General features: G+C 61.2%; 1 protein-coding gene across 1 annotated transcript; it reads right to left on the reverse strand.

Moving 5' to 3' along the window:
• Positions 1–761: 761 nt before the first annotated feature.
• CPLX1 (complexin 1) lies at positions 762–23,629 on the reverse strand. The gene is made up of 4 exons (XM_036280224.1): positions 23,598–23,629; positions 22,175–22,277; positions 5,322–5,497; positions 762–1,011 (listed from the first exon to the last, which is right to left on the reverse strand). Exons 2-4 carry the CDS (start codon positions 22,203–22,205, stop codon positions 814–816), a joined length of 405 nt encoding a protein of 134 aa, XP_036136117.1. The 5' UTR covers positions 22,206–22,277; positions 23,598–23,629; the 3' UTR covers positions 762–813.
• Positions 23,630–24,575: the final 946 nt, after the last annotated feature.

Below are 24,575 nucleotides of genomic sequence, written 5' to 3' on the forward strand. Positions count from 1 at the left end.
TATGAGAATTTCCCCCCTAATCGTATTGCTTTGTTTCCCTTCGTTTAGAAAAGGGCCATGTCATTCATAAGAAGCAAAACCTTCCAGAGGAGCGGGCCAGGGGAGAGGGAAGGACAGACACACGGACAGTGAACCTGCCGGGCTCAGATGGAGAGAAGTGGGCAGCCAGCGGACAGGTGTCAGTGCGGGAGGAAGGTGTTGGGGGTCCAGGCTGATCCGGACGGGGAGGGGCTTTCCACCCCTGCCCTAAGGGTGGGGCCCCAGGCACCAGCTGCTGCCCCTCCCCAACCCTTCCCCGCCAGCACGACCTCCCACCGCCCACTCCCCCAACTATGGCTGTGCTCCTGAGTTTGGGCCCGGACAAGCGCGCACCAACGCAGGGACCGCGCGCCGAGGGGTGGTCGGGGGCTGGCCCTTTCGGTGGCCCCGCCTCAGGCGCTGCTGGGTGGGCGGTGAACGGTGGGAGCCGTAAGGGCGTTCGAGGCTCTGGGGGAGGGCCCAACCCACCCGCGGCCAGAGGAGCTCGGGCTCGTCCCGGGCCTGCAGCACAGACCGCAGGGGCCCTGGGGGTCGGCGCGCCTCCCACGTGGCGGCGGCGACGGTAGTGCAGGGGGTGGTGAAGAGGTGGGCGGAGGCTCCCGAGGCGAGAGGGGCGTGGGGCGGAGGGATTTGAGACTATGGCTTATGTTGGCGCTGGGGCTGCACTCTGCTCCCGACATCCCTTCGGGCCTCCGTGGAGGGCACGGGCAGGGGGTGGGGAGGGGCGGCGGGGAGGGGCTCCGGGCTCGGCGGGCTGCTGTGCAGCGCCGGGCGTTACTTCTTGAACATGTCCTGCAGCGGCCCGGGCAGGTACTTGATGACCGTGTCCAGGATGCTCTCGTCCTCCTCCTCGGGCTCGTCACCGCAGCCCGGCGGGATGGCCTTCTTGGGCCGCGTGAGGCTGCCCTCCGCGTTGGCCTCCAGGGCGGCCTGGGCCTCGGCCTCGCGCTCCTCCTTCTTCTTGATGCCGTACTGTGGGGACAGGGCGGGGTCAGGGGTCTCCCGCCAGGCCCGGCGCTCGCAGGACCCGGAGGGTGGGACCCTCGCGGCGCTGCGGGTCTGGGCGAGGGGCAAAGCCCGCGGCTAAGGGAAGCCCCGCCAACGGCCACCCGGACCTCGAAAGGAAAGAGAAGTCCTTCCCCAGGAGGGTGCCTGGAGGGGCCGGGAGACCCCACTGAGGGTGCGGAGGCCGGGGCTGTGGCCAGGCCGAGCGGAGAGCTGCGGGGGGAGGGGCGCGTCTCCCTAGCAGGGGCCAATGCCGCGACCCGGGCCCCTGGCCTGACCTGACAGTCCCTCCTTGCGGAAGAGATGCTGGCCTGGGCTGCATTACAGGAGCCGCGTGAGGGGCGGACAGTGGTGAAGAGGACCCATTGCTCTGTGGCTGGCTGACCCCACGCAGCCCAGATCCTTGGTCGAGGGACAGGCAGTCACACCCTCATGCCTGGCCACGTCCTCCTGAATGCAGCCATGACCCCAGCCCCTGGCAGGTCCCTCTACGCAATGTGCAAGCAGCTGGTGGGGAAGCAGCCTGCCCAGGGGTCTTCTAGGCGGCTATCCTAGACCCCACCCAGGTGTGCCCTCAGCCAACACTGCTGGGCACCACAGCGCCCCCACTGCTGGTTTCCTGTGTGTCTCTGGCCTCCACCCTTACCCGAGTCTCCCCTTTGTGCTGGTTGAATGGTGTCCCCCTGGAATCTCAGAATGCGACCTTATTGAGAAATGTAATTAATTATTGCAGATGTAATTAAGGTAAGGGCAGAAACGAGATACTGCTGGGCCCTAAATCCAATGGGAGTTTCCTGTTGGAGAAGGAACGGGAGAAAGTCACGTGACACGGAGAGAGCCGGGATGTCGCTGCCACGAGCCAAGGACACCCAGGACCCCGGGAGCCACCAGAAATGCAGACAGACTTCGCTCCTACAAGCTTCAGAGAGAGCGCAGCCCAGGCCTCGTGCCCCCAGAACTGAGAACCAATTTCCAGGAGATGAATACACCCCCTGCCACATCCGTCGGGGGCTCCCTCCACCCCCCAGGAGCACGGAGTCTGTGGTCATGGCGAGGCCATGAGACCACAGAAGGACCTCCCACCTTAGGGCTGATGCGAACCAGGCAGGGCCAAACTGCTCATGGCTTTGGGGGGCTGGTCATCCCATGGACTAAGCCCAACCCACCCAGGTTGGGGGGAGGGTTGCCCTCAGTCAGGTCTAAGGTACCAGATCACACATTCAGGAGTGAACAGGAGCAGAAGCAGTAATGAGGGTAAAGACGGGGGGATGGAGAGAAGGTGTGGGTATCAGCGACTGCCAGGCCGCAGGACCCTGCTAAGGGGCACACACATGCCTTGGCAAGGTGGAGGACCCCCCCATTGCTGCTGCTCATCTTTCTTCATCAGCCCCTCCCCCAAAATCTGCCTCTCCAAGTCCCTTCTCTGCTTCAGATTTGGGGGCTGACTGTGCCGCACCCCAATCCTGCTGGGGGAACCTCAGCACCGCTCACCTCCCCTGGACGGGTGGCCTCAGGCATGGGGGAGGCCAGTGCCACCTTCAGCAGAGGTCCAAGAAGAGGCCACAGTCTCAGTCCAACTGTGACCAGAGCGCAGCCAGGGCACCTGCAGGCCAGGAGGAGGGACAAGGGTTGTCTAAGCCTCTTCAGCAACTCCCTGAGCGGCTCACAGCCCTGTCTGCACTCGGAACCTGAGCCAAGGAGGGCCTTGACGAGGGGCAGTGGACACCCAAGAATGTCCAGAGCAACAGGCACACTGCCCAGAGGGCCTCCCTACTGAACAGTGCATCAGGTCAGCTGAGGGTACAGAGGGAGACGAGCTGGCCACGCACCAGGCACTCTCCTGGGACCAGTGCAAGGTGCACAAGCCCCTCTGGGTCAGTGCCCTGGGACAACCTCACCTGGGAGAGCAGCGGCCCCCAGGCACAGAAGGGAGGAAAGGACATGTAACTGGGAGTCCCGTGGGGCAGAGCGTGGGCTGGAGAGAGAGGCTGCCAGAAACTAGGTCAGACCGAGAGAGCTTCCCTCCAGCCAGGGGCAGAGAGCCCAGCAGCCTCCTCCCAGGATGACTATGCACGCGGTAGGCGCATGTGTGCCAGGGTGCCCCAGGAGGCTGTGCTGCCACAGCCAGCACCCACTCTCACAGCGAAGGGGAACGTGCTCAGGGGAACACGAGGTCCTGCCGGAAGCACAGGCGTGGGGTAGGAACACACGTGTAACACGTGGTGCACCGCTGAGCAGAGAAACTCCCTGACCAAGGACGTGAGCTCAGGGATTGGGTCGTCCCCTCTGGGGTCCAGGAAGGAGACCCCAGACCCCCGCCCCTCACTCTGGATTTGACCTGAGGGTCACTCTGCGGGGTGAGGCTCCTGAGCTAGGGTCCACCCCAGAGCCTGGCTCCACTGTGGTCTGGCTGAGTCAGCTTGAGGCTGCCATGCCCCAGGGCCCCGGAGTCCATCCACAGCTGTTCACCAGAGACACTGACAACAGGCGCCCAGCTTGGAGCCCTGACCGACACCTTGCGGCTGGGGGGAGCTCGGAGCGTGCTCATTAACGGTGAGAATCTATAACAGCTCGGCGCGGGTAGGAGGGCGGTTCTGGCTCAAAGCTGCGGAACCTGGACGCTGGAAGCACCAAACCCGACGGTGCGCGAGCAAATCTGAAGGTGGGTGTGCAAACCAGAGGGCAGGTGTGCAAACCAGAAGGTGGCTGTGCGAACCCAGAAGCCCGCACGCAAAGCCGGCGGCGCGCGAGCGGATCTCCGCTCCCACCTGGGCGGGCGCCCGGAGAGCGACGGAGGCACCGCCCACCAGCCAGCTCCGCGTCCCGGGTGTGAGCTGCCTGGGGAGCGGGCCGCCCCCCCCCCAGGACGCGTGACTCGGACCCCCATCTGTTGGGGCCGTGCACTGGACAGTTCAACACCCCCTTCGCTAACCCGCCCCGGTCCTGGGAGGGGGAGTACAGGGCACCAGGTAGGGCTGGAGGAAGCTGGGTCTGGCGCGGGGGGCCAGCGAGGGCCATGGGGAGGGGGTCACACCTGAAGAGCAGGCCTCCCACCTGTGAGAAGCAGGAGGGCTGGGGGCGAGTCACCTGGACATACCCAGGTGCAGACGGGCTCTTCGGAGAAGGTGCGGGCTTGGGCGTCGGACAGACCTTTCGGGGACAAGGCCTGGGGCTGGGTCACTTCGCGGTGCTGGAGACGCATCCGCAACCGTCGGGAGGGAGGTGCCGCCAGGGGGCGCCCTGACCTCACCGGTCAAGGGGCCAGCCTCTCCTCCCACCCTGGGGGTACCTGGCGCTGGGCGGGCACCTTCCGCCGAGCTGAACGCTCTTGGGAGAGGGTGGACCAAATTCTGGAGGCTGGAGTGGTGAGGTAGGGAAGCCCTGGGGCTCCAGCAGCCAGAACGTGTCCGACCCTCCTGAGCAGCCTCTGACCCAGGAGTTGGGGGTTCTGTTTCTGTCTGTCTCGGTCTCTCTGTCTCTGACCACTCCCCCGCGCCCACCAGTACTCCAGCATCCCGGGCACAGGCTCCCTGAGGTCTGGCTCATGGCACCCGTCTCTGGTTCTTCCCCTCCCGGCTCCTGACTGCCGCAGGGCTGTTCTGGGGGGCGGGGACCTGTCAGTCGCTGCCACAACAAAATCGACTTGAGCTTTCTGCAGGTTCCCAGGAAAGCAGTCCAGTGACCGGTGGTGGGGCATCTGGGGGTGTGCCTCATTTATGTGGGGCCTTTGTGGGCTCAGACGCCTGCAGGTGCCCCCCAGTACTGCCCCACCTCATGAGGTCCAGCTTGCGTGTCAGGTTCATGGAGACGGCCCTTCCCTGGGTCACTGAGGCACAACCTGGCAGGTTATTCCACCCAGCATCCCGGGCATCTCGGCTGGTCCAGGGTCAGGCACCATGGAGATCCCCTCAGAAGCCTCACTGCACCCCCCAGCCTCCTACCCAAAGGGCACCTGGGAGCCACCACCCAAGAGGACACTGGCCGCCATCAGAAACAGGGAGGACTTGGGGCCCCACAGGGTGCTCTGCAGTCCTCAGTGAGTCTGTGGCAGATGAGGTCACCTGGGGTGCAGAGAACTCACATGTCCTGCCTCCCGGGACCAACGCCCGGAGCTCCTGAGTGGACAGTCCAAAGGTCTGTCCAGTGGACCAGGCAAAAGAAGAGAAGGAGGGGCCCACCGGGCTCCTGTGGCCGCAGCAGCCCTCTGCCCAGGGCCGGGTCCCGACCCCCACACTCAAGCCAGGCCCTGCAGCCCTGGCCCGCCCGCCGGGCCCCACCTTGTCTCGAATGCCCTGCCGCATGGCCTCGCGCTCCGCCTCCATCTTGGCGTACTTCGCCTTGCGCTCCTCCTCCTCCTGCCGCAGGGCCTCCTGGCGCTCCTCCTCCTTCTTGGCGGCGTCAGGGTCCTTCTCCTCGTCGCCCCCGAGCATCTTTCCCATGTCTTTGGTGGCCCCTGGGGACAGAGAGGGAATGAGTCGGGCAGCCCTGCCAGGGTGCGCCCGCCCAGACGGAAGGTGCCCCGTTGGCCCCGCACGTTCTGTCTGTAGAGGGAGGTGGATGTGGGGGGGGGGGGTGCACAGGGTGTTAGCGGAGAGGCGGCCTGTGTGTGTGACGGTGCTGCAGTCGTATCTGTGTGTGTGTGTGTGTGTGTGTGTGCGCGCGCGCGCACACACGTCTCCGTGAGCCCCTGGAGTGGACTGGCGTGTGTCCCCTTTGGGCCCTATGTCCAGCCAAGGCTCAGCCCCTGGAAGGTGTTGGAGGGGTGGGTCGAGGGGCAGGCCCATCTGCTGAGGCTCAGCACCAAGCTCCTAATCTTCCCCCGGCACCCGTCACCACTTTGCTCTTGAGTTCCTGGTTCACAGGCAGCCACAAACACCTCCCCAGACTCCCCTGTGACTCGGCCCACAGGACAGAGCCCTGTCGTGACAGCCTCGGATCTGGGCAGGCCCCGCCGTGCGCCCTGGCCCTGTGGTGCTGCAGGTCAGCACACTGAGGCTGGGGCCGCCAGCCCTGCAGGGTTACACACACACACACACACACACACACACACACACACACACGGCCAGGAGGAGCCAGCCGACCCTGCCCTGCATGCTCCCGCTGGACTGGCCGTATTCCTGAGGGGACCCCGTTGCTCCCAGTGACAGCTGCTCCTGCACATGGAGGCCCTGTCTCTGAAGGTCTCCCCTTCTCAGGCCCCTCATCAGCCCCCATGAGCACTGCCCAAGGCCACACAAGTCGGTGCCTCAGGAATGAACCAGGAGGTGGAGACGCACACAAATCCCAGCCACGTCTGTGTGGTAGGTGCTGACAGTGTCCCCCACCCCTGAGCCAGCACACGGGGGCCCCCCACAGCTTTCCAGAGAGGCTCTTCACGCTCCCGTTCACAGAGCAGGAAACTGAACAGGTGTCCCAGGGCCCAGACACCGGCAGCCGGAGTGTCCGATGCAGGGGCAGTGCAAGGTCTGGGTCTGGCGCTGGCCTTATGGACACGGGCAGGAGGTGTCATGGGAGTAACTGTACCCGGGTCCCCTGAGGCTCAACTCCCGGGTGACAAGTGGGGACCGGAGCTCAGTGCCTCCCACCCCGCTCTACACAACCGGACAAGCCTCCAGGGCATGACCCCAGCACAGCACCAGGTGGCACCCTGGATCGGGTCCCATCCTTGGAGGGGGGTGTCGCGCCGAAACCCACCAACAAGCTGAAGAGCCGCTCACCAATGTCCATGGTGGCCTGCAACTCATGAGACGGGTCCTGCTCTGGCCGCCACCCACCCAGGTCCCCTTCCCTCAATGCCCAGCTCATAGCACACCCGCCCCAGGCCTGCAGGGGAACCGGCCTGAGCTGGGTGGGGTGAGGGGCTCCCACGTTCTCCCTGGAGCTGCTCCCAGGACTTCCCCCCCTTGCTCCCAGCCCAGCGTCCCCCACACAGTCTGCCTGGGGCTTTACGTGCATACCAGTCGCCCCAGCGCTCAGAGCACGGGGCTCGGTGCCCACTGCGTCACCCATCATTGAAACGACGTATATTTAAGTAAGAGATGGGAGAGTCACGCAGGTCGTGTGCACTCGTCACTGGACCAGCTTCCCCTAATGTTGACCACAGGCCACGTTGGAGCTGAAGTGGTGGGCGCTGCCCCTGCCCACAGGCGACCCCGTCGGCCGCCGCCTGCCACTGAGTGTCCCCGCGTTCCACCCGCGCCTGGCTTCTGTCCCAGGCCCCGTGTTGCGTGTAAAGTCCATTTTTTCAAAAGAGAAAAGTATTTTTAATTTGAAAAAAAACTATGAGGAAAATCATAACATTTAATGTAAAACTAAAAAATACCTAAATCAAGAATCTTGTGCCCTGGCCGGTTTGGCTCAGCGGTTAAAGTGTCGGCCTGCGGTCCGGAGAGACCCGGGTTCGGTTCCCGCTAAGGGCACGTACCTCGGTTGCAGTTTGTCCCCGGCCCTGGTTGGTCGTGCGGGTGGCAGCCACTCGATGTGTCCCTTTCACATCGATGTTTCTCTCTCTCTCTCTCTCCCTCCTGCTCTATCTGAACAAAGAATGAAAAAGTGTCCTCGGGTGAGGATAAAAATAAATAAATAAATAAAAATTTAAAAAAAAAAAAAGAATCTTGTGGGTGGGGAGACTTCGCACTCTCCCTAAACGGAGGGACAGGTACGTGCGATCGCAAAGCGAAATCCCGTCTTGCAAAGGGAACTGTGGGATTGGACAGGCGAAGGGAGTTTTGTATAGAAAGGCAAAGGCCCCGATCAGCTGGGACAGACCCATGAAGGGAGAACCAGTGTGGCCCGGCGTGGCCCGGCGTGGTTCAGGGGAGGAAGGCAGAAAGGGCCAGAGCGAGACCCCCAGACATGGGGCTGCACAGAGCTGAGACCGCGCCCTGGAGAAAGAACCAGCTCTCCCGAAATGGGGCCGGGATAAGCGAGCTCCTGGTGGGGAAGCACGACAAACTCTTGTTACAGATTTGGAAATGAGCCCAGCATGAAAATGGGCAAAGGGAAACCAGCCCGCGCCACCCTCTGTCCCGTCAGCAGCCCGTTGTCCCAACAGCGACCACCGTGACCTGAAGGGTGTGGTGGGCTCGCTGGCGTTTCCCCGCCCGTCGCCGCCAACAGCATCTCAGGAGGACAGGGACCCGGACCGGACCTAGACAGTGGCCTGGTACGTAGAAGGTGCTCGACAAATAATGGGCAAAAAATGAATTTAAGACATTTAAGAGATGCATCATGCGCTCAGCCACAAACGAAACCTTGACAAACCCTAACGTCAGAGAGTCCACAGTGAAATACTGAACATTGTTCTTGTCGCTCAGGAATGAGCAAAGGGTGCCCTCTCCCCCTCTGCTGAAGGACCCAGCCATTGCCCTGCATCTAGACAAGACATGAAGGTCGATGACAAAGAAGCAGCGCTATCCTTATTAACAGACGACATGGTCATCTGTGCAGAAAATTTGAAGGAACCTACAAAACCCCTAGTGGAACCGATAGGTGAACGGAGCAAGGTCACAAGAGATTAGTAAACAACGAACAAGTGGATTTTTAGGTATCGGCAGCAAACAGTTGGAATATGAAATATAAAAACAATTTCATCAACAATGCTGACAAAACCAAGTATAACTATATTCTTTTTCTTTAAAAACATTTTTTTCTTTGTTGATTTGAGAGAGAGAGAGAGAAGAAGAGAGAGGGAGAGAGAGATAGAAATATCGAGAGAGAACATCGATTGGCCGCCTCCTACACGCCCCCCACTGGGGATCGGGCCCACAACCTGGGCATGTGCCCTGACTGGGAATTGAACCGGTGACCTCTTGGTGCAGGGTCGACGCTCAACCACTGAGCCACACCGGCCGGGCTATAACGATATTCTTAATAGATGTTCAAGCCTGCTGCACCTAGAACCACAGAATTATTGTCAGAAAGTAAAGGCCTAGCCCTGGCCAGTGTGGCTCCGTGGTTAGAGCGTCGGCCTGCGGACCAGAGAGATCCGGGTTCGGTTCCCGCTAAGGGCATGTACTGCGGTTGCAGTTTGTCCCCGGCCCTGGTTGGGTCGTGTAGGATGCAGCCACTCGATGTGTCCCTTTCACGTCATTGTTTCTCTCTCTCTTCCTCTCTCTCCCCCCCACCCTATCTGAACAAAAAATGAAAAAATGTCCTTGGGTGAGGATAAAAAATAAATAAATAAATACAATAAATAAGTAAAATCAGTGATGAGGCTGGGCCTCAACCCCTGTGTTCGTGTTGCGATCTCCTTGTCTGCGAACTGTCTGCTCGAGTCCTTTGCAGGCTAGTTTCAACAGGGTTGTTCATTTTTTTCTTGTTGGTTGTTCTGTCGCTGGTGGAAACGGGCCCCTTCGTGGAGTTGTGATGACAGCATTTCCGGGAACCCTGCATGGGAGGGTGAAATTCAGTGGTGACATTTTCCTGGGGCTGAAATAATGGCTGCACCAGGTTCCGGACAGTCGACTGTGGAGAAAGTCCAGCCTCGTCTTCGTTAAGCCCACAAGAAAGGCCAGTGTCCAGAAAGCAAAAAAGGAAGGAGATTCAGCTCTGGCTGGTTTGGCTCAGTGATTGGAGCCTCCGCCCACCAACCAAAGGGTCTCAGGTTCAATTCTTGGTGAGGGCAAGTACCTGGGTTACGGGTTCGATGCCTGGTCCCAGTCAGGGTTGTGTGGGAGGCAGCCAGTCAGGGTGTCTTTCTCACACTGATTTTTTTTCCCTCTCTCTCTCCCTCCCTCCTTTCCACTCTCTCTAAACATCAATAGAAAAATATCTTCAGGTGAGGATTCACAAATGAATAAATAAATAAAGGAAGGAAATGCTGACACCTGCCCTGGCCGGTTTGGCTCAGCGGTTAGAGCGTCGGCCTGCAGTCCAGAGAGACCCAGGTTCGGTTCCCGCTAAGGGCATGTACCTCGGTTGCAGTTTGTCCCCGGCCCTGGTTGGTCGTGCGGGTGGCAGCCACTCGATGTGTTCCTTTCACGTCGATGCTTCTCTCTCTCTCTGTTCCTCTCTCTCCCTCCCACTCTATCTGAACAAAATGTGGAAAAGTGTCCTCGGGTGAGGATAAAAAAAAATTAAAAAAAATAAAAAAGAAATGCTGACACCTGCTACAACATGGATGAACCTTGACACTATGATGCGATGTGACTGAGTCAGACAGTGTTTGCAAAAACAGTACGATCCCACTTCTACGAGGTCCCCAAGAAGTCACATCCGCAGAGACAGAAAGCAGATGGTGGCGCCGGGTGGGGGAGGGGAGGGAGCGGTGTCTGACGGGGACGAGTGTCAGTGTGGGGGACAGAAAGATGGGGAGACCACGTGGAGACAGCTGCAGAACCCTGTGACCACACAGCTCAGAAACGTTGGGATGGTAAATGTCACCTGCGCTTCCTCCCGATAGAGAAAGGGAGCATGCCCGTCAGGCTGCAGAGACAGCCGCAACACATGCAGGAGGAACAGGACCGCGTCTCGCGTGACAGATGGCAGGACCCCAGCCCGGGTTCCCGTGAGTGTGAACTCCAACGGCAAACGAGTTAGAACATGAGTCAGACCACTGTGCTGATGTCTGGGAACCAGAGAGCCGAGGCCTCCATCTGGCAGTGCCTCAGGGCTGCCAGCGCCGCAGAGGCCCCGTTACTCTGCCCGAGTCCCCGAGTCAGCAAGACACGCGGGCACACCTGTGCCTGAGTCTGGCGAGGAACAAGGACGCGGAGGGGAGGTGTGGGAAGCTCACTGTGCGGCGCGAGCTGTCGAAGGCAGGGCAGCGGCCAAGTGCACACGTCGACCTGAACCGTCCCGACAGGCGCCTGCCCGGGGCCGGATGGAAGGAGCCGGTCGGAACAGAAACACGCTGAGCAATGGCCGTGATGGGAAGGAACTGACAATAACCACACCGTGTGCTGAGCACGCCATCCTAACACCTCTGAAAACTGGAATGTCATGGACTCTAAAAAGTGTTGTCAAAGCAGAACTGTGTCTGAGAAGTCACAGACAGAGTCTTTCAGACACTTGGGAAACATCATTCCGGTGGTATTTAGAATGTTCCTGGAAGGGACAGAACAAGGGTAATTCCACAGTTTACTTTTGTGAAATCAGCATAAGAACAACATCAAAAATGAAGAGAGAGGGAGAGAGGGAGGGGAAGAGGGAGGAGGGAGGGGGTGAAAGGGAGGGGGCAGGGGGAGGCGGAGAGGGAGTCTCTAGAGAGAACAAAAAAGGTCATGTAAAAACCACCAGAAATAGCCCAGCCAGTGTGGCTCAGTGGTTGAGCATCGACCTATGCACCAGGGGGTCACCAGTTTGGTTCCCAGTCAGGGCCCAGGTTGTGGACCAAATTGCCTTGGCGGGGGAGCATGCAGAAGGCGTCTTATCGATGTTCTCTCTCATCAATGTTTTTTTTTTTCTCTCTCTCTCCCCCTTCCTGTCTTTCTAAAAAAATAAAGAAAAACAATAAAAAAAAAAATCATCGCCCTGGCCGGTTTGGCTCAGCGGTTAGAGCGTCGGCCTGCGGTCCAGAGAGACCCGGGTTCGGTTTCCGCTAAGGGCACGTACCTTGGTTGCAGTTTGTCCCCGGCCCTGGTTGGGTCGTGTGGGTGGCAGCCACTCGATGTGTCTCTTTCACGTCGATGTTTCTCTCTCTCTCTCTCTCCCTCCCTCCCACTCTATCTGAACAAAATGTCCTCAGGTGAGGATAAAAAAAAAAAATCACCAGAAGTAAAAATAGCACTTGGCTTTTCAACAGCAACTTTAAGAGCTGGAAGACCATGGAAAAATGACTTCCACTTTTTAAGGACGAAATTCTTTTGAATCTGAAATTTTATACCCATAACTACCACTTACAAGTGAGGGTGGACCAGAGACTCCATTGGCCTTCCGTGTCCCCACCTCGGAAACTTCCCAAGGATTTGGCCAGGAAGGAAGACGAGGCCCTGACAGCAGCCATTTGGACGGCAGTGGCGGTGCCAATGTCCTGGGGCAGCTGCTCGGAAAATACCTACGGTTCTTCTGGAACCTCATGGGTGTGGAATTAAAGGCCCTGGCCAGTTTGGCTCAGAGGTTAGAGTGTTGGCCCTCGGACCAAAGACTTGCGGGTTTGATTCTGGTCAACAGCACATACTTCAGTTGCAGTTAAATACTGGGCCCTGGTTGGGGGTCATGCTGGAGGCGACCAGTCAATGTGTCTCTCTCACGCTGATGTTTCTCTCTCTCTCTCCCCCCCTCCCTTCCACCCTCCGCTCTATCTGAAAACCTATGAAAAAATATCCTTGGGTGAGAATTTAAAAAAAGAAAAAGGTAGCACACAGAAAATTAGGCAAATGGAAAATGAGATGTTTGTTAATTATAGGCAAATCAAAGATTTTGTTCATTTTCTTAAAATTATTCTTTCATTGATTTTTAGAGAGGGAGACAGAAACATCAATTTGTTGTTCCATCTTTAATTTTTTTTTTTTTTTTTTAATCTTCACCCGAGGACAGTTTTGCATTTATCTTCAGATAGAACGGGAGGGAGAGAGGGGGAAAGAGAGAGAGAGAAACATCGGTGTGAGAGAGACACATGACCCCATCCAGGGCCGGGGACAAACTGCAACTGAGGAACCGAACCAGGGTCTCTCTGATCCGCAGGCCAATGCTCTAACCACTGTGCCAAACCGGCCAGGGCAAGATTTTGTTTTTTAAAAGTGAGAGCAAGTTTATTAAAGCTTAGGTCAGTGAGGCAAAGGAGGTCCCTCGGGACATCGAGGGGTGAGCCTGGGCTGAACTGCGGTGCCCACTGCTCCCTGCTTGCAAGTCTCGTCGGAAGCTTCGAGCTTAGACTAAGGGAGCAGACGCACACACCTGAGGCAAAGGGGCACAGGTGTGCTCAGGGGAGAGCGTGCTCAAGGGAGGGCCTGCTCGAAGGTCTTAAGAGAAAGAAACGTAGCCTGGCACCAGCTCATCAGTGATGACTAGTCACGTGTCCATGGCAACAGGGGCACCCATCGCTGATATGACCTTGGAGGTGTGGGGTGTGGAGGTCTGTCCCCTGTGGGTCCCCAATCCATCCCGGGAAACTGCAGCACTTCTGAGGTGACAGCAGTGAGCACATCACCAAGAAATACGAGGGGCTCTTCTCACGGGGTGACCTGAGAAAGATGTAGCTTCAGTTCCGTATCATTGGGTCCAGCCTGGACTAGAATCACACGTCCACCCCTCGGCGTGGCAGGAGGGGCAGGACGGTGGGCAGGTATCTACGAACTGCTCCTGGACCTGGAGGTGAGTTTCTGTCTACAAAACGGACAGACATTTCCCTGACACCCCCCGTCACGAGGCTGGGCGCAGGCCACATGAGTGGCCACAGCCGGGAGCTGTGGTGACCTCTCTCCCCAGCCTCTGCCGTGAGCCTGCTGCCCTGAGCTTGTCCTAGTCGGTAAACAGCAGAAAGGGCTCCGCAGAGTCTGTACACTTAAAACCAGATCTGAAGATTTTCCTCCTGAGACAATATGTTTACATAGAGCAATGAGTGATTAGCACAGGTGAAGTTTATTTTTATCATTATTATTTTTTTAGATTTTTATTTATTGATTTAAAAAAATTTTTTTTGATTTTTTTTTTTTTTTTAGAGAGAGGGAGGGAGAGAGATAGAACATCAATGAGAGAGAACATGGATTGGCCGCCTCCTGCATGCCCTCCCCTGGGGATCAGGCCCATAACCTGGGCGTGTGCCCTGACCGGCATCAAACCTGTGACCTCTCAGTCCACCCGACGATGCTCAATCCACTGAGCCACACCAGCCAGGTTCTCCACTTTCTATATAACTTCTTTATACTTTTCTTTCACATTTCATTTCTCTACAATGAACATTTACTATTTAATGACTGGAGGAAATGCATTTTCATGTTAAAAAAATAAATGTGGATAAATGTCTCTAATAAAACTGACGCAAAGATCAAAACATGTGTTATGTATGAAGAACACAGATCAAAGTCCCGGTCCTCTGGGTGGGGATGAGCGAGGGCGGAGCCCCAGGAATGCAGACCCCGGGAGGGCGCAGGAAGCTCGGAATCCATGGCCCGCCCCAGACCCTGACAATTAGCCTAAGCGATGTTTTAAAAGGGCACGTTGTTCCCAAAGGCTGCGGCAAGGGAGCGCCCTGGAGGCGCCGGCCGGACAGAGGTCAGGTCAGATGTGTCCACTGGAGCAGCGACCACCCCGCTGAAGCCACGGCCCTTTGCCAGACAACCCATCCCCGCTGGAGGTGTGCACCGTCACCGGCGGTGACAGGAGGGGCCCAGCTGAGACTCCCCTCGCTGTCCTGGGTCGAGGAGCAAACCAGGTTCGGAGAAGTGGACCGGCCACAGGTCGCTGCCCTGGGGCCTGCTGCTGACTTGCTCACCGCCCATCCCAGCCTGCTGGCCAAGGTCAGGGAAACGAGCAAGGCTGAGCTGTCAGAAGAAAGTTGCTGCCTGCACCGCCCTTGCTAGCACAGACGGAGCCGATTTGGGGACCCCAAGGCCCCCCGCCTCTGGCCAGGCCTCAGGGAAGCCCCTCGGAAAACAGCTCCTCTGTGGCTCTGCAAACCCTTCCTAGCAGCCTGGGAATTTTCCTCTGTGCGAAGCCCCTCCTCCCCTTGGCCCCAGAGGCTCCCGCCTGCTGGGATGGAGCCACCCCCACCCGCCTGGGCGCCTGGCCCGGTCCCTGCCTGCACGCAGAGCGTCTGGCCTTGGCTTTTGTGAGAGGACACACGGAGACAGAGGCGAGATGAAACGCCAATTAGTGAGCCCAAACAGAGCCAAGCTCGGCGACAGATGGCCGCCGGCTTCATGGACAGTTGTAACCCCCTCATCTGTCCCTCCATTCAGCCTCTGCCACTCACCCCGCCTCCTTCCCCTCGCCGGCAGCCGGGCACCTGTCTGACGGGCCAGGGATGGGAAGTCGGCCAGGAGGAGGACCTGACCCTCCTCCCCCATCCCGCACCCCCAGCAGCCAGAGCTACCGCCCTCCCCAGGGTCCGGCCAACAAAGTCCCTTCTAACCCTCCCCTGCCCTCCACCCAGATGCCCCAGGAGCCAGCTGGACTGGCAGCTGCAGCCGCTGAGGGGGATGGCGGTGCTGGGGGAGGAGGTGATGCTGCAGGTGGGAGGGGGGCTCAGGTGAGTCACAGCACTGCCCAGTGTCTCTGGACGACAGGGAGCCCCAGGGAAGGGCACCACTTGGTCTGATGGACAGGACTGGGCGGCTCACCCTGTGGAGCCTTCTGTCTGAAGGACACTAAGCGTGGGGTGGCCCCAGTCACTCAGAGGAACTTTGAGGGCCCTGGGATGGCAGCATGCTGGGGGGCTCCAAAGGACCCCCTCCACTCCCCGTCCAACTTCGGTTAAAACTGTTTCCCCGACTCCTCCTCCGGCCACAGCATCGCGGTCCGTGTGTCTCCCAGGAGGCCCGGGGCCGAGGCCTTCCCGCCAGGGGTCACTGGGGCAGAGGGCCTGGGGTACACGCAGGGAACGCCACTGGCCGGAGGCAAGGCTCAGCGCGCAGGTCTGAGGCCTCTTTCCACCAGGACGAGGGCCCTGTGTTCCTGTGGAGAGGTTAGCAGCAGCCGTCAGTGCCCCAAGGGACAGACAGGGCACCACCGACTCGCGTGGCTTTTATCAGAGCAGCTCCAGCCCTGCCCGACCCCCACAGTGCTCAGGTTCTGGTCCGCACCAGCCCTGCCCGACCCCCACAGTGCTCAGGTTCTGGTCCGCACCAGCCCTGCCCGACCCCCACAGTGCTCAGGGTCTCGGTCCGCACCAGCCCTGCCCGACCCCCACAGTGCTCAGGGTCTCGGTCCCCACCAGCCCTGCCCGACCCCCACAGTGCTCAGGTTCTGGTCCGCACCAGCCCTGCCCGACCCCCACAGTGCTCAGGGTCTCGGTCCCCACCAGCCCTGCCCGACCCCCACAGTGCTCAGGTTCTGGTCCGCACCAGCCCTGCCCGACCCCCACAGTGCTCAGGGTTCTGGTCCGCACCAGCCCTGCCCGACTCCCACAGTGCTCAGGTTCTGGTCCGCACCAGCCCTGCCCGACCCCCACAGTGCTCAGGGTCTCGGTCCGCACCAGCCCTGCCCGACTCCCACAGTGCTCAGGTTCTGGTCCGCACCAGCCCTGCCCGACCCCCACAGTGCTCAGGGTTCTGGTCCGCACCAGCCCTGCCCGACCCCCACAGTGCTCAGGGTTCTGGTCCGCACCAGCCCTGCCCGACCCCCACAGTGCTCAGGTTCTGGTCCACACCAGCCCTGCCCGACCCCCACAGTGCTTAGGTTCTGGTCCGCACCAGCCCTGCCCGACCCCCACAGTGCTCAGGGTTCTGGTCCGCACCAGCCCTGCCCGACCCCCACAGTGCTCAGGGTTCTGGTCCGCACCAGCCCTGCCCGACCCCCACAGTGCTCAGGTTCTGGTCCGCACCAGCCCTGCCCGACCCCCACAGTGCTCAGGGTTCTGGTCCGCACCAGCCCTGCCCGACCCCCACAGTGCTCAGGGTTCTGGTCCGCACCAGCCCTGCCCGACCCCCACAGTGCTCAGGTTCTCGGTCCGCACCAGCACCCAGGATCTGGTGCCCAGCCCCCAGCATGAGGCTCTCTGCTGGTCCCAAGCAGCTGCCTGGCCTCAGTCCACCCATCTGCCTGGACACTAGAGGTCAGTCAAGCCCATGGGACCAAAGGGGACCTATGGATGGTATGGGGGCTCTCCCTCCACCCTGCCAGGCTGCCCCCTCAAGAAGAGGAAGCCAGATTTCTTGACTGACTTCGACAGAGGTGTGAGGAGTCCATCCTCTTGACCAGGAGGTAAGAAGAGGCAGCTGGTTTGTGTGAAGCTGGAGGGCAGCCTGGTCGGGAGGGGGGTCTGGAGAGACACCAGTTGGAGCCCCACCTCCCAGGCAGAATTGGGGTGCTCTGAGCAGGAATATCAGAAGGACCCGTGCTCCCCCTGGGCCCACCTTGCCTGGTTCATTCTGACATGGGTTTGGCCTCCCAAGGCCGAGGCCTCTGAAACCTGCCAGCATCAGGCTTGCTTAGACTTGCTGCTCATTCTGAGTTAAGGCCCTTAAGGCCCCGTTCAGGTTAGTGCCTGAGCACTAAATGCCGGGCCTCCCCGAGCGGCCGGGCGGCCTCTGATGTCAGCCACACAGCGGATCACGATGGATGCCTTCATCCCAACCAGAGTTTCCTGCCCACCAGCAAGGCAGAGAACAAACGACCCGATTAGCTGACAGGCACTGTGCCCCTGGCACCCCCACGCCTGGGACGAAGCGGCTCCCACTCAGGTGCGGCTTGGCCCGAGGCACCCGCCGGAGCGAAGGGCTGCCCTTCAGGGCTCTGGAGAAAAGGCAGTGTTTCCAGTATCCTGCTCCGAAGCTGGGTGTCGGGGGTGGGAGGCATTTCCAGGCCGTGGGGTGAGCCTGGCTTCCTTGGCCCCACTTGGGTTTGGGGCCCATTCTGAAGCAGTGTCAGTATTTTGTCAACTACTTGCCGCTGCCCGTGGAGGGGGCACCCTGCCTTCTGAGGGCTCATGGTCTGGGGATCTTGCATCTGAAAATCAAGATTTCCCAAGTTGATGGGAGCCAGACACAGCTTCTTCTGTAATACCACCGCCCTGCCTTGTGTGGGGGTGATGTGGCCCCTTTGGCTCTCACTTCCCCTGACCCTTCTTGTCCATGACACACAAATGGAAATCCTCTGAAAGATTCCACAAACACGTTGGCTAAACAGATAAAAGGGTTGTCCCTTACCCCTCCCCTTCTTCCTGTCCTGACTGTGGATGAGATGCTGGAGCAGCAGCAGCCACTTTGCCACTGTGAGGCGCAGCTGGGCACGACAGCTTCGCTGAGATGGCAGGGGCATGAGAGCCAGAGCCAGGCCCTGATGGCTGCCAAGCTGCTCCACCATCTCCCAACACCTCACACGTACGTGAAACACATCTTGATTCCAGCCACTCTGTCTGGTTCTCTGCAATTTCAGTGACAAACATCTTCTTCGGTGCAGATTCCAAAGCTGCCCCTCGAGACCTGCTCCTTCTGCAGCCCAGCTCAGTCCTTGGCTCCTCCACTGTCCCAGATGCCAGAGACCCAGCCTCCCCTGGTCAGTGTTCCCGAGGGGCAGCTCCAGCCCCTTGGGACCTACCTCGTGAAGAGAGCTAACCCTAAACAGAGAGATGAGCAGGGGAACCAGTGGGACCACCCCTGCCCTCAGAACCTACGTCTGGGACAGGATGGGATGCCTGGCCTCACCCTCTGTGTACAGTCCTGTGGGTGGACACTAGAGGCTGGGACAGGACCACCTGGGATCTCAGGCTGCCCCCATGGCCCTTGATCTGAGGTCCTAGGAGGCAAGGTAAGGGGGGATCTGACCAGCAAAGACCTCAGGAGCCGCAGTGCTGGGTCCACAGAGCACCTGCCTGTTGAAAGTGGCCCCATTGTGCCCCTGGACATGGGGGAGGTGCTGCCCTGAGGGGTTCCTACTCACAGAGGGAGACTCCTCCACTCTAGCTCCACCGATCAGTGGGAGCCCCTAGGTGGGCACTGCCCTCCCTTCTCCCAGATCTGTCATGATCTGGACACATCTGGGGACCCCAGGGTGACCTGGCCGAGAGTGACCGGCCCATCACCCACAGGGTGCGGAGGTCCCTGGACTCAGAGCCCCCGAGTCTCTCCTGGAGCTGTGCCCATGAATTACCTCTCCTCGTCCGTGGAGGGCTGGGGCCAGTGGTCCCCTGCTGGGACTGCCGTCCAGCAGAGACGATGTTCGGGCAGAAGGACCGTGGCTGCTTTTTCCCTCAAGCCCAAGCCCCGATGCCCTCCTCCTCCCTGAAATAGAACTGCCTCCCAGCGAAGCCCAGACCAGCCTCCCTCCTCCAGGATGGCCCTTGGCCAACTCCCCGTAGGACACGGTGCACACTGACCAAGCCACGGGGAGCCCCTGGATGCGCCCAGGGGACCTGTAATGTCCTCCCTTTGCCCTCCGGCTGCTGTCTATGCTGGTCCCTGACCAGGGCTCCTGAGCCTTTGCGTGTGTTCTGCCCAGTCTCGTCTGCTCATCCTCTGAGCCCACTCCAGCGTCCCCTCCTCCGTGAAGCCCCCCTGCCCCTCCCAGCCCCAAGGACCTGAACAAGTTCTGGACACAGAGCGTGTCACCCTGAGCCAGCCTCAACTGGGTCTTTGGGGCCAAAATAGCCACGCTGTGCCTGGTTCTCCCTGAGGAGCGGCTACCTGACCACATTAACCTGACAGCTGCCCACGCTGGCGCCCAGGGGTAAATATAGCTCCAGGGCCATGTGCCACTTCCTGGCCTTGGGGGAAACCGTTTCTTCAAATTATACCCTTGAGGGCCGGAGACCCTGCAGACGGGGGCTCGGCCTCAGCCCGGCCCCACCCTGACAGACAGGCCTGGGCCCCGGGCAGCTCAGCATCGCCATTTTCTCTTCTCGGGACTGAGCCTTGCCATTTAGTCGGGGCTTTCCTGCAGGGACCTTGGGTGGCACCAACCTGTGAAGGCCGCCAGGACGTTCTGTTGGCAAGAAGTGAGCCACAGCTGACACTTTCCCTATGATTTGGCCCCAAGAGAATTCCCCCGCCAGCCCTGTGCCCACGGCGCCTGGCCTCGGGGCGACCCCAGCAGTGCTGTGTCCAGAGGGGGGTCATGTCTTCTGAGTCAGAAGGAACCAAGGAAGCCCTGGTCAGCAGACGCTGCCACAGGCCCGTCCGGTTACTCTCAGGCTGCGTCTGGAGAGACACAGCTACCGCGCAGCCTCCCAGGTCCACTCCAGGGCCCGGAGGCCAGAGTGTCTGGGCCGATCCTGCCTTCTCGGGGGGAGGAGCTCTGGGCGCCGCCTGGCCCTTCCTCTGTGGGCCCAACTGCCCAGCTGCCGTCCGAGAAGCAGCTTGGTGCCGGCAGTCGGAGTGAGGTCACCAGTCAGTGCTGCTGGCCTTCTGGGGTGTGGTGGGTCAGGACGGTCGATGTGCTGCACCTGGGTCCCCCTGCTCACCACCCACAGCCACGCCAGGGATACGGAGCACCACAGAGGGCGAGGATAAGCCTTGTCCCAGCCCAGCAAATCCGGGACCAGTTTCCCCCGAGTCCAGGGCCCCAGGGCCCCAGAGAGGACAAGGCTCAGCAGAGCCAGCCATGTACTTGGGGGCCCACCAGCACCCATAGGTTCCCCTGTCTCATGCCGGGTTCCCCACCAGGTAGTCTCCTTGCAGCCTCTGTCCCCAGCAGGGGCTTTGCCTGAGACACAGGGTCAGAGCGGAAGGAAAAGCGCTGGGAAGTGTGTCCTCAGCAGAGGACTTGTCCCTGCAGGCCGCCGAGCTGGAGACAGAGGCCAGGATGTCAGGCAGCCACACTGAGCTCTGTCCCCGATGCAGCTCAGGAGGGCCTGCTGGGCGCCCTGTGCCTACGGAGTCGGTCTCAGGTTTCTGCCCGGACTCCGCTTCTGTTGCCGACACATCTGTGTCTGCCTCTCTGTGCCCGCGTGTCCTGCCCTGTGTCCGGGGACCCTCAGCCGGCATCGCAGGCGCCTTGTCTTTCCCATGATGCTTTCCTCGGGCTCTCCTGCCCCGAGCGCTGTCTGGCCCAGTGGGCGCCCCTGCCTGGCTCCAGAGCCCCCCCCCCCCCCTTGTGTCTCCCTCTCTTCACCTCCCTCCGCATGTCCTGGGGCATTTCTGCTCTGTCTTTTCCTCTCTGCCTCTTCTCTCTCCAGCTCCATCCCCGTCCCTGTTTCTCTGGATTCACCTCTCTCTAGACCATTTCCCAGGGCAGTCCTGCGGCCTCTCTGTGTCTGGCCTCGGTCTGTCTCCCGGTCACCCTTGCTCCTCCTGAGCGCCCAGGGACAGGAGACAGGACAGAAAGCAGGTCACATTCACAGGTCGGGCGCAGCCCCGTCCCCAGCAGCGCGGGGACAGCGGATGTCGGAGGGCACTGCACAGCCCGGGCACCCGGGGTCACCCCCTCAAAGCTCCCACATGCTCCAGAAGCCGCCCCCGGAGCCGCCGCAGGAGAAACTTGGAGCTGACACCAAACAAATGGGGTGCAGGCTGGCAATTACCCAGCTAATTGCAGCAGTGCAGACAGACAAATCAGTTATTTCAGTTTCCCTACAAGCCCACCTCAGGGCCTGAATTAGCCACCTAATTAATTATCTGCAACAGCCTGGGGCTGGCTGGGTGGAGCAGGGATCCCTCCCGGTGCGGGGTGCTGCTTGTTCCTGAATCACGGCCCGGTGACGTAATCATTATAATTAGACTCAACCTGCAGCCGATCCTTGACCATGAAATCTCAGGGGATGTGGCCCCTGGCCAGGCCCAAATGTCTGTTCCTGTAATTTCTCCAGAAGGCAAGCCCACACATGGGCCCCTGTCCTGGGCACAGGGGCACTAGCCCCTCTGGGCAGCCCCTCATTCCTGGTGCCGGTGCCCACCTCAGCCAAAGCTCCCGGCCCCTCCTGATACAGCAGCAGCACCAAGAGGGTGGCCTTGTCATGCGGCACCTAACGCCAGGCTGTGAACGGCACCAGGTCAGGGTGCGGCCAGACAGCATCTGAGGGAGACATCGGTCACAGCCGTCAGGGGCTGGCTGCAGGTGCCCATCCCAGGAAAGTCCGGGCTGGGAGCATGGGATGGCCCCCCGGCCTGGCTGACCACAGCATCCTGTGCCAGCCTGGACCTCGGCCCACTCTCCACCCACTTCCTGGGCCGGGGTCTCTGGCCAGGAGGACAGCCTGGAGCCAAGGAGGCACTGGACGCCCTGTTACTAGGATTCGGCTGGGTTGGAAGGGGGTCCCCTCCCCGAAGACACAAGAGGTCGCACTGCCTCCATGGGGGGCTGGGCTCACAGCTGTCCTGGACTTGTCTCCTGTCTCTGTGCCCAGCCAGCCCCGGCCCCTGCGTGTCCTGCTGCCCCACCCCGGGTCCAGTGGCTGTGGCTCTGCTCACCCCTGGGGCCACAGACCCTGTGAGTCGGATTGTCCCTTGTGCCCCTGGAGCCCTCCCTGGGGTGTCCCCGCAAGGCTGATGGGGGTGCCGCTGCTCACTCAGCCTTGACCCCTGCGTCACCCTGGCCACTGAGGGTGCAGCTGGCCAGCAGCTGGGTGCAACATGCCCCCACCCCCTCTTCCTACCTCCCAGGGCCTGTTTCATCACGAACTCCATGACGCTGGCTTTGATTCCTCAGTGGCTCCTCAGAGGGTCTGAATTCACATGCAAGTGTGGCTGATCCTGTGCCTGGAAAAGAGGAGGTGGTCACAGGCCGCCCAGCCCTGCCTGCAAGGCTTCCTCCTCACCCTGCGCCCCCTTGCCCAGAGTGTGAGTCTTGGGGTCTGAGAGAGCATCATTCCCTGCACCCTGGCAGCGGAAGGGGGCACCTGGGAGGGCCCCTGGGTGGGGGGGCTTCCACCCCATACTCTGACCAGGTCCAGCAGGTCCCAGGACCCCACTGGATCTGCAAAGTGGCCTCCCCCAGCCCCTAGGATTTCTGGAGCAGGGACGGGAATGCCCACAACCTGGGAGGGACACTCAGAGAAGCCAGCCTGCAGGAAGCAGGGAGGCACAGGGGCATTTGAAGGTGACTGGCTCTGTTGCTTCCGTGGTGGGTCCTGGACCATGGAGGATGGGGTCCATCTAAGAAACAGGGTTAGGGTGGGTGGGGCCTGAGTGGGTGCCCCTTCAGGGAGGACCCTGCGGCTGCTGTTGGAGGAGTGTTGGGAGACCAGGCTCCATCCAGGGGAGAATCAGTGCCCACTGCCACCTGCCCACTGCCACCTGCCCACCAGAGATTGGGGTGGGACAACCAGCAGGGGCCCAGCCTTGGGGGAAGACCACCCCTCCACCTGCATCTGCATGGGTGGGGCGCTCCTGGGTCCAGGCCAGGTGGAACTCTGGTGGGAGGTACTTCCTATAAAACCTACATTTGCATTCCCACCCGCTCCCCAGGGGTCTCTCCTGCAGGGAAACCCAGGTCCCTGCAGAGCCAGTTTTTTCGTGCGTTTTTGAATCTCCTCTCTCTGAAGGAGACCCTTGCTGTGCGGGCAGGGGTGCGGGCAGGGGTGGTGGCGGGAGAGCCCCCCCCAAGCGCTGGCGCACAGGGGCGCCTTTGCCGCAAGCAGATGCTCTTCCAAACTTCTCCCCTGGCTCCTAAGGGAGAGGGAACCGCAGGGCCGAGCCGCAGAGAGGTCGGGGTGCTGCTGGAGCTCCCCCAGGGGCACGGGCCAGGCTCCCCTCGCCGCACCCCCTGGCTTTGCAGCGGGCGCGTTGCCCGGCTCTGCAGAGCGGCCCTCAGGCGGGAGCGCGCCAGCAGAGGAAAAGGAGACCGAGGACGAGGGAGGGCGAGGGGAGCCGCGAGGCAGGAGCAGAGAAGGAGCCGGAAAGAGGGAGGCGCGGGCCAGGACGGCGGCCGCCGCTTCAGCACCGCACCGGCGGACAGCGCCCGCCCGGCGAGCGCCCCGCTGGGCCAGGGCTGTGCGGCCGGGCTGGGCGGCCGCGCCGGGGCGCAGCGGGGTCGGGAGGGGTGGCCGGGGCGGGGGCCGAGCGCGGGGCGCCGGTTACCTTCCCGGGGCGGCGGTGCGGGCGGGCGGGCGGGCGGTCAGCGGCGGAGCGCGCTCGGGCCGACCGGATCCATGTGGCGCCCCAGGAACTGCGGCGGCGGCTGAAGGGCACGGCGAGGAGGGCGCGTCACATGGAGGCGCTCCCCGCCCCCCGCCCCCCGCGAGCATGACGAGGAGGGCGGGGCCGCGGCGCTCGGCGGGCGCTGTGGGGGCGGGAGCGGGAGCGGGAGCCGCGCCCCCGCCGCTCAACACGCTGCCCCGGGGCCGGAGTCAGGGTGACCGGGTTCGAGCCCCCCCGAGCCGCGCGCGCGACCCCGGCCTGCCCGGCAGCCCCGAATCTGTGCCCCTATCCGAACCCCTTGGGGTGCGCGGGAGGGGGCCGCCGCTCCCGCAGGGCTCCGCACCCCCTCGCCGGGTCACTTCGTGAGAGCGAGCGGGACCGACACGCTCGCAACCCTGGTGGGCAGAGTCCCTCGGCCTGGCGTGCGAGGGCCTGGGGCCGGGGTCGCCGCCCCTGCCCATTGCGCTCCGCCCAGGCGCACAGGGGAGGGGTTCCCGGCCGAGTGACCCCGACCTGCTGCCCTCGAGCCTCCTCCCACCACTGTGCGGGAGAAGGGAGCCCCGGACTCCTGAACCCCAGCCCACCCCTGGCGGGGGGACCTGAAGACCAGCCGACCGACATTTCGGTGAAATGTGACAGACCCTCCTCGGACAGTCGCACCGCGGACCGTCGGCCCCCGCCCCGGGGCCTCTGCAACAGAACCTGCGCTGTGGGGACAGCGGGGTCGCAGCAAGGTCACGGCTGGACTTCCTGCCCACTACCTGCCCAGGGCTCGGAGCCGGCTCTGCGGCCCAGCAGGGGCAGCCTGCGGGAGAGGTGCTGCGGGGAGGGCTGGGCTCTCGGGGTGGCTGCCCGGGCAGTGGGTGGACATCTCTGGTGGCCGCTGCATCAACTTGTCACCGTCCCCACAGGCTGAGT

Source organism: Molossus molossus, unplaced genomic scaffold (assembly GCF_014108415.1).
Source record: "Molossus molossus isolate mMolMol1 unplaced genomic scaffold, mMolMol1.p scaffold_m16_p_1, whole genome shotgun sequence".
Classification (NCBI taxonomy): Eukaryota; Metazoa; Chordata; class Mammalia; order Chiroptera; family Molossidae; genus Molossus; species Molossus molossus.

Bases quoted from the DNA above. Each gene is read 5' to 3' on its own strand.
- CPLX1 (XM_036280224.1), bottom strand. From the start codon at position 22,205: ATGGAGTTCGTGATGAAACAGGCCCTGGGAG. The intron at 5,498-22,174 runs GTAGGAAGAGGG...CTCTGTCCCCAG, and splicing joins GATGAAACAGGCCCTGGGAG to GGGCCACCAAAGACATGGGA. The intron at 1,012-5,321 runs GTGGGGCCCGGC...CTGTCCCCACAG, and splicing joins GGCAGGGCATTCGAGACAAG to TACGGCATCAAGAAGAAGGA.